Raw genomic sequence first — 9,051 nt, forward strand, 5'->3', positions numbered from 1 at the left:
CATTCTTTGGCACTAATAGGACTCTATAGAATCTCACGTGGGATTTCATTTATGCATGTGGGTTCTAGTCATTTTCGAGATCGTTACATAATACCTAACTATGTGACTATCAGCTGTCGTTAGATAAATAACATTAAGTGGCATAGATACTTAAGTATTATGTACAATATTTATGTATTATATTATGGAACACAGGTTAACTCTGGTAGTTTGGTATGAAGTATATCGGTGAAATCATCGGCTGAGATTGCACAATGGAGGCGTGCGTCTCCACTGACGTAAGCACGCACAAAGAACCCCAGCGTTGGTAAGTTGGGCAGTCAAATAATCCGCACCGGAACAGAACACGCATCATATTTTTCAGCGGGGTGAGTGAACATCAACAAAGAGGGTTTCTGAACTGCTGTTCCGTTTACACCAGGTGCATTTTCAATCCTGTTTTCTTCGTCGTCTTATTTTGATAGACTGAGTTTAAAATATTGATTGAGACCAGCAGGAAAAAAAAAAAAAAAAAACAGAACAACTGATGATACACCACAAGGCTCTGAACTGGTATCATTAGTCTCGGGAGCTTGGAGACGCGGCTATTTATTTATACGATTGACATACACTTTTGAATGCATTTTGTTATTTTTTGACATCGAATGCAGTCAGTTAGGTTTTCCGTGAGGCTGTTTCAGGTCTTCCCGATATGTAACCGCTCCGTGTTGCATAATGTCTGGATGCTAAGGAGTGAACAGTTCCCTCTAGAAACCGGTTGAAAATGATCATGCAGCTCTTTATTTAGCTTGGCACCGTGAGGTCAGTGGGTGCGGTGGAGGCAGCTCCTCAGGAACCTATCAGCTGTTAGGGACCGAGGGATGAGCCCAGGCTCAGGTCAACTCCCCGATAGAAGGTGCATGTTTGCTTTATTGAAGTTTCGGCTCATTGATCGACAAACTCTGATATCTTCATTTAAAGGTGGATTTCAACACTTTAAAAGAGGTAGGATAGGTAACATAGCTCCTGAAATATTTGAGGTCGTGTGCAGCTGCCAACAGGTTGGTGGCTGGCATGTCTTGGATACTGCAGCTTTCCACAACTTTCAGAATGTCAACTACTTTTCTCCGCTTTCTTTCAGGAATTAAACTCTGCAATACTCACAAGTTAAAGATTTATGTGTATTATTTCAGGTGATTATTCATTATAATTTATATGCATGGCTTATAACTAATGTAAACCCAAAATTTGGTTCTTGGATAATTAGAATATTACATAATATGTATGTATGTATATATATATATATATATTTGTTTTGGCTAATTCAGTGCTGACTGTTCAGATGAGCCTGCATTTAAATGCCCAAATCTCCTAAAAGTCACACTATCAAATCAAGTCGTTTTTCTTCTTTCAAACCAGAGTTGTAAACTTTTCATTTCTGTGCAAATGGAAAAATCTGGAGCTGCAGTGTTGGTGCTTTTGTTAACCGGTATTCAGTCCCTTCCTTTGTATTGGACATGAAAGAGAAGCTTGGTTCAGCAGACCTGCAAATCCTCGGTGATCCATGGAAACTCATGTAGCAATAGATTTCTTTTTAACCACTTCTGTTTGGTTCATTTTCTCCAAGTCATTAGGTTATCTGTAGAAATATTGAAATAAATTAATTCATTCATTTAAAAGTAACAATCATTCCTACTGTAAAATAAAATATGTCCAGGAGTTTTTGATTTATCATGTTTTTAGTTAATGCTATCTTATCATTTTCCCAAAGGTACTTTTGGTATTTTCCTATCAAATCAGCTTTGATTAACCAGTCAACTGACTCTCTCCTTCAGCTTCTCGTATCTGCTGGAAACTAAACTTGACACCGCAGAGTTCGCAGGGCTGAACAAATTATTTAGGTCCTATGTTTAGTTAAGCGTGAAGCAGAGCATGCAAAGCCCTTCTTTTCATTCTAATCCTGTAAGAAATTTCGAAGCGGTTGTCGCTAAAGAAAAAAGCAATTTTGCTACAAAAACCTAAAATGTGTTTCCACTGAATAAGTATCTTCACAATCGTGTTAGATATCAAAGCTCTTTTTTTTTCTTCTTTTTCTGTGCCCAACCACACAAAACAGCGAGCATGAAGGGAATGATTTTTCAACTCGGGAGCCTGAGCCGTGCCGGGCTGATTCTCCGCAGGAGCATCCACACACGTGTACGCCCCGCCGCCGTGAACAAGCTCACCTCGGAGGAAATCTACGCCCGCGAGGAGAAGCACGGGGCACACAACTACCATCCGCTCCCTGTGGCCCTGGAGCGAGGCGAGGGTGAGTTCAAAAACTTGCAAATCTTCTATGAATAATGCTGATCCATATCGAAGAAGAAATAATTAAACTTTTTTTTTTCTAATGCACTAAAGGCATCCATGTGTGGGATGTGGAAGGCAACCGATATTACGACTTCCTCAGTGCATACAGTGCAGTAAATCAGGGTCACTGCCACCCTAAGATCGTCTCTGCGCTCACCAAGCAGGCGTCTACGCTCGCTTTGACTTCCAGAGCGTTCTACAACGATGTGCTCGGAGCCTATGAAGAGTACATCACCAACATGTTTGGATATGACAAAGTTTTACCCATGAACACAGGTAGGTCCTGAAGTTCACCTTGGGACGGGTCTTTCAAATTTCTTTGACATAAAATCTAAAGGAGCTCCTGCTGTTACTTACTTACTTACTTTTTATTTTGTATGGATTTAGGGGTTGAAGGCGGTGAGACGGCCTGTAAGCTTGCCAGGAAGTGGGCCTACAGCGTGAAGGGGGTTCCAAACAATAAGGCCAAGATCATTTTCGCAGGCAAGTCGCCATCCTGTGTTGGAATATTTCCAGAATGCCACAGTTTATTTTGCCTAGAGTTTGGTGAGACTGTTGTTGAAGCTGTATTTCGCTCTCTTTCTTTCTTCAGAGGGAAACTTCTGGGGTCGCACCTTGGCTGCCATCTCCAGCTCCACTGACCCCAGCAGCTACGAGGGTTTCGGGCCGTACATGCCCGGGTTCGAGCTTGTGCCGTTCAATGACATTCCTGCATTAGAGGTACAGGTTATATGGGTTTTTTTTTCTTTTTCTTTTTCTTTTTTTTTTTACACGGAGCAGCTTAGGTTGTGCAAATACAGTTCCCATCAGCTTAGTTTAGGGTTAACTTGTTTTGCAGAATGTTGAGAAACATTGACTCTGAGTTGAGACATTGTCTTTCCACGGATTAATGTGTCTAAAAATCTTAACTTGCTTTATGCCCCTCTCTTTCTCTAGAAAGCTCTTCAGGACCAAAATGTCGCCGCCTTCATGGTGGAACCCATCCAAGGAGAAGCAGGCGTGGTTGTGCCCGATCAAGGCTACCTGACTAAAGTCAGAGAACTTTGCACAAAATACAACGTAAGTCCATATGAAGGCACTAGAACTAAAGAGTATAATGACTAGGTTGATGTTTGTATCAAGCAATATCTTAAAAACCTCCACCTTTATGCCAAAGAGCTTAAAATGTTCATGTTTTTACATGGTATAGTGTCTAAGGTGCACTACAACTAGCGAGATTTAAACAGAATCTACAGTATTATTTTTATGTTATTTCCCAGGTCTGGATAATTATGGAAAATGAGAAGAGAGCATGGAAAAACATGGGCATTTTCTAATCTTATTAAATGCCCCATTTTAAAAAATGTGTATCCATCCATTCAAAATCCATCCATTTGTCAGAGATAATGTTGAGTGCTTGCAACGTTTATGCAAAGTAAGTTTTTAAAGTATTTTTACATGGCTGTAAGGTGTTTGACGGTTAAATGTTTTTAGACATACCCCTTTGGGCCGTACATGCCCTGATTCGAGCTTTTCCCGTTCAATGACATTCCTGCAATAGAGGTACAGGTTTAGGTGTGTGTAGAGTACACACACCTGCACAACCACCTACTTTTGATTTGACATCGGCATATTTTTTTCCAAAACATTTTTGGACGGTTTGGCAGACCTTCATTTTAGTTAAGAAATAAACTTCATTTCTCCTGCTAGGAAAAGTGATCTTCCTTAATATTCTCTGTTTAATTTTAAGCTGCCAACAGATATAAATAAATTGTCCTTCTATGAGTAGACAAATCGAAGGTTTTATTAAGCTTTATGAATCTTGCTTTAATATAAAAGGAAATCTTCCTTTTAAAAATTCTCAACACCAAAATATGTCACGTTAAAAAAACAAACAAAAAAAAAACCCTGAAATGTTGTGGAAACTGAGCGTGAAGAATGAAAGTAAATGAAATATCAGAGTTTGATAAGATTCTCAGATAAAAGGCATCCAGCAAATATTTCTAAGAAGAGACTGTTTCCGTGACCACAGCATGTTCTTTTCCCTAGAAAGCTAACATTGTGTGTGGGAAGTGCTGCAGATGGATATTTTGCAGCTGTGTCAGCAAGCACAGAGATTAACTCTCTTAGCGGCGTGTAATCGTACTTCCTGGCCCCAGGAGCGGACTACTTTACTGGGAGATTTATTCCAACTTCTAAGACCCAAATTGCAATCAAATCTGAATTGGAGCCGTCTTGAGGATGTTGCCAACAAGTATTTGCTCAAAGAAAGTTATTGGCTGTGTCTCGAGTCCCGGAATGATTTTTCTCCTTTTGTCCATTTCCAAACTGTTGCCAACAACAACAACTACTGGCTCACAGGGCATCCTCGGCTGTGGTTTAGTGTGAAACGGCCTGAGGTGATCTTACTGCTGCATCAAAAACTGATCAGAACCGTGCTGACCGTGACAACATCACTGAGTGTAGATGTTTCTGCAGTCACTTAAAAAAAAACAAAAAAAAAAAACCTTGTGGTTTTTGCAGGTGCTGTGGATCGCTGATGAGGTCCAGACGGGCCTGGCACGGACTGGCCGGCGCCTGGCCGTCGACCACGAAGGTGTTCGCCCGGATTTGGTGATACTGGGCAAAGCTCTCTCCGGAGGAGTTTATCCAGTGAGCGTCGTCTGTAATTTCATCAGATGGCACTTGATTACACCCATGTCGGCTTTAACTTCAGCTGTTTTCGATTCCCTTAGGTGTCTGCAGTACTTAGTGACAATGACGTAATGCTGACCATTAAGCCTGGGGAGCACGGATCCACATACGGAGGAAACCCTGTGGCTTGTCGTGTCGCTATTGCAGCTTTGGAGGTGAACATTTCGCAGCAGTTTTAACTTTAACGTTGTTTTTGCCTTTTTAAGTATTTCTCTATGTCAAAAGTGTTTTATCTGAGCCTCTGTATTAAACCAAAATGGTGTTTTTTATTTGTTTTGTTTTTGTTTTTATCCCCAGGTGATGGAGGAAGAGAAGCTTGCGGAAAACGCTCAGAGGATGGGAGAACTTTTGCGGTCCGAGTTGAGGAAACTGCCCAAAGACATTGTGACAACAGTCAGAGGGAAAGGCCTCCTCAATGCAGTTGTGATCAAAGAGACTAAAGGTGACGTAGAAAACTATTTCTGAGAGAACAAAGACCAAGCTTTGCAGGAGTCAAAATGTTGGCAAATATCGTGTTTGCTAAAAAAAAACTTAACTAATGGAGAACTGTCCGTTTAGCCCCGTCACAAAAAGAGTTTTAAATGGACTATTGCAACACCTGACATTCTATATATTGAACCTTACAAGTCAGTAAGTTGCTTTGTCTTCCGCACTTAACAGACTACGATGCCTGGAAGGTCTGCCTGCGCCTTCGGGACAACGGACTCCTGGCCAAGCCCACCCACGGGGACATCATCCGACTGGCCCCGCCTCTGGTCATCCAAGAGCATGAGCTCCAGGAATGCATCGACATCATTCAGAGGACCATCATGTCCTTCTAAAAAGAAAAGAAAACGTAGCCCAAACCTTCTGAGGCCAAGGAAGGCCACACGTAATGTTTTAGTCGCTTTCATTTAGATTGTGTTTTTTACTTTCGAGACTGTTTTCATGCTATTCGAAAGAGTTTAGTAGGAATTGTATAAAGATACACAGACACCTTTGTAAGAGTAACTGCTGCAGAAGAGAGAGAGAATAGAGTTTGGTTTCCTAAGGAGAGGTTGCAGGAAGATCTTAAACTTTTGATGTGCTTTAGTTTACCGTGTGTGATTTTTTAACTATAATTGTGGGGGGGTTTTCGGAAACCTTCAGTTTAAAAAAATATATAGAAACAGTGTTACTACTGAAGCCTATGGTCTGGTCAAGAAGGGAAAAGACCTCCTATAGGACAGTGAAGAAGCAAATGCACCTTTTTTAAAAAAAAATGTAAATCATCTTAAGCTCCCACCGCACAGGTTGAGTGAGGTCAAACCGTCAGTCTTCCACCATCCTTTACATTTAGTCTGATATGTTAACGTTGAGTTGTGTTTGCGTCTACAGCTCCAACTCTAGTAGGACTTACCCAATAACAGGTTATCATTTAAGTGTTTACACTGCTGCATTTCTTTCAGCTCGACTGCTTTCTGCTGACACGTTCTGAAAACGGTCTTGTTACAAAAGAGGTCAAAAGTCTAGATATCTTGCGATTTAGGTTTTTCTCTTTTTTTTTTTTTATATATATATTTATGTAATTCTGCATTTGCACTGTAATTACCACTTTTGATAACTAAAGTTGCAAGAATTCATAATCCAACTGACCAAATTTCATGCGTTCTCTCTATAACCGTTATTGCTGCCGCAAAAAGAAAATATGTGAGAAACGTCACTTCCGACGCTGCTTTAGGATAAATGAAAGAATGTTTGGATGTCAGTGGCGCTGGCGGAGGCTGGCTTAGTTTTAACTATTTGCTGTCTGTGCAGGATGTATGTGAAGATGGTCTTTTTGAAGACACCAGACATTAAAATAAAACCCATTGTTTTCCAAATAAATAGTTTCAACAAAGTCTCTTGCTACTCTCTCTTTTTTTTTTTTTTTTTTTGAGCGATGAGCCAAAGTTGTCCAGTTGAAGTTAAATTAAATTAAAACACACCCAATGGGATTTTTAGAAATAATTTTTATTTTTTTATTTACTTGTTTGCTTTTTGTACAGAAGTCTTTTAAGCCACCTTATTTTTTTTTGTTGCTTGAAACTTGTGTAGTTACAGGTTAAACAAAACAAATGACTTATTGATACACCAGTTCCTATCAAATGTGATCTCAAAGCAAATTTAAACGCATATTATCACAGCAACCCAATCATGTAGAGATGAATTAAAATATTTTCCTGTTGTAACAGTGCACTAAATTAAGTGTATTTAAGTTAAGTGTATTTTAGTTAAATAAGGAAAACTGCAGGGGTCTTCAGTGTGGGAATAGAGTAAGGAATGTACAGGTGCAAATAAATGATTGAAAAACATCACTAAAATAAGTAAATTATGATATAGATTTACGACTACTACTTATATGAATGGTTTATGTCAATTTCTCATAGGAAAAAATGCTAAATTTGTCAAGCAGACAGTAATTGATGACAACCTGTAAGTCTCAAAAGGTAATTGGTAAAGATGCTGGCTGTTTGCAGAGTTGCTTTTGTCTAAAAATGTTAATGGAAAGTGGAGTTTAAGAAAAAAAGAACAAAACACAATGTTGATTGAAGCCCGTTAAGAGTTTGAGGAGATTCACAAGAAGTGGCAAGGAGCTGGAGCTGGAGCTCCAAGAGCCGAAACACACAGACTTAACCAGGATATGAGTAACCACTGTTCTGTTTGCCGCTCTGGGCAAAGGGCAAAAAGAAACTGTGGCTCAGATCCAAGAATTTAAAAAAAATTAAAAGAATCAAGTTTGATTTGGGAGCCATGTGATCTGCTGCTGTTGGTAAAAATGTGTTTTATCAAATTCAAAGTCAGTGACATGGTTTACTAGAATATTTTTAAAGCACTTAATGTTTCCCTCTGCTGACAAGTGTTATGAATCTGCTGATCTTATTTTCCCTGGCGGACTTTGCCTCTTCCCAAACTGTCAAAAAGTAACAACACCGGTTTTTGTGATCATGGTGTTCATGTGTTTGATAGGGCGGCAAATTTGTCCTAACCCATGGATCGTTGTCCAGAGGAGAATGAGAAGAACTGGACCCAACACTCCAGACAAACAAACAACCTGAGCTTCCTTCTAAAAGCTGGTCTTCTGTGTGATCATTATTAACCCGCTGACAGGTTGGAAACATTTAAATATGTGATTTAATTTATTTAACTGTGTTTTTGAATTGTGAATCGAGCTTATGCCATCATTTGCCACTAGGTGGTGCTGTGTTCTTACCAAAGTAAATCCGTGCGAGGACTAACATGCGGTGAAGAAAGGAACAGATTTGAGCTGGATTTTAGGAGAATCAAAACTCTAAAGAGCTGTCAAGTCAACATGTACATGATTTTCCTCTCAGTACAACCAGTTAAAACGTGCCCATAAGTTTCAACACCTTAGAAAAATATTCACACCCCTCTTTTTTTTCTTTTTGCAGTGATTTACATTTGGATTTTATGAAAACAAAGCAGTATATCATTGTGAAACAGAACCAAGGGGTACATATTTGCATTTTTAAATATGACATGCTTCATAGAGTCACATTTTGACTGAGATTTCTCCTCATTCCTCTCAACTAGCTCAAACTCTGTCAGATTGGATGAATTACAACTTTCAGGATAGAAAAAAAGTCTACGCTATGTAAATGTATTAAAAAACAGAAAATAATGCTTGTAATAGTAGATCGATAAAGTTCACTCAATCTTGTTTAATGTTTTGCACATTTAATGACGTACTCCTCTTTAAATGCTTTGTATCGATTTTGTCTTTGGGAACTTTCACTCAGCCAAGAAAGACTTAAATTATTTGCTGTAGGAATACATTTGTTGATTATGTTCTCAATCATAACATTAAAATAAAAAAAGCTGACATTCAGTTTTCCTCTGGTTGGACTCTGGTCAGCCCTGTAAGTATGTGGTCTGAAACCACAACAATTTAGAAAATAGCATGTTTTCTGAAGATTTAAGGCTTTTGTTACCTCGTTGTTTCTTTTTAAACCCCCAAATGTTTGGTAAAAGATCATTTAAAATGTACATGTATTTACAAGTTTACCATCAAACCATCTATTTAGTTCTGGA

At 39.2% G+C, this 9,051-nt stretch overlaps 1 protein-coding gene across 4 annotated transcripts; it reads left to right on the plus strand.

Moving 5' to 3' along the window:
* Window positions 1-210: 210 nt before the first annotated feature.
* On the plus strand, window positions 211-6,859 carry oat (ornithine aminotransferase). 4 transcript variants are annotated; one of them, XM_008437144.3, is made up of 10 exons: window positions 211-368; window positions 2,096-2,287; window positions 2,380-2,604; window positions 2,716-2,811; window positions 2,921-3,048; window positions 3,265-3,387; window positions 4,831-4,959; window positions 5,043-5,156; window positions 5,299-5,443; window positions 5,662-6,859. In XM_008437144.3, the coding sequence occupies exons 2-10, from the start codon at window positions 2,101-2,103 to the stop codon at window positions 5,820-5,822; spliced, it is 1,308 nt and encodes a 435-aa protein (XP_008435366.1). In that variant the 5' UTR covers window positions 211-368; window positions 2,096-2,100; the 3' UTR covers window positions 5,823-6,859. The 4 variants fall into 4 exon arrangements, with proteins under 4 accessions (XP_008435366.1, XP_008435365.1, XP_081456318.1 ...); XM_008437143.3 differs by having other exon boundaries at window positions 298-421; XM_081600192.1 differs by lacking the exon at window positions 211-368 and adding an exon at window positions 507-984.
* Window positions 6,860-9,051: the final 2,192 nt, after the last annotated feature.

This window comes from Poecilia reticulata, chromosome 19, assembly GCF_904066995.2.
Source record: "Poecilia reticulata chromosome 19, P_reticulata-male-v2, whole genome shotgun sequence".
Taxonomy (NCBI): Eukaryota; Metazoa; Chordata; class Actinopteri; order Cyprinodontiformes; family Poeciliidae; genus Poecilia; species Poecilia reticulata.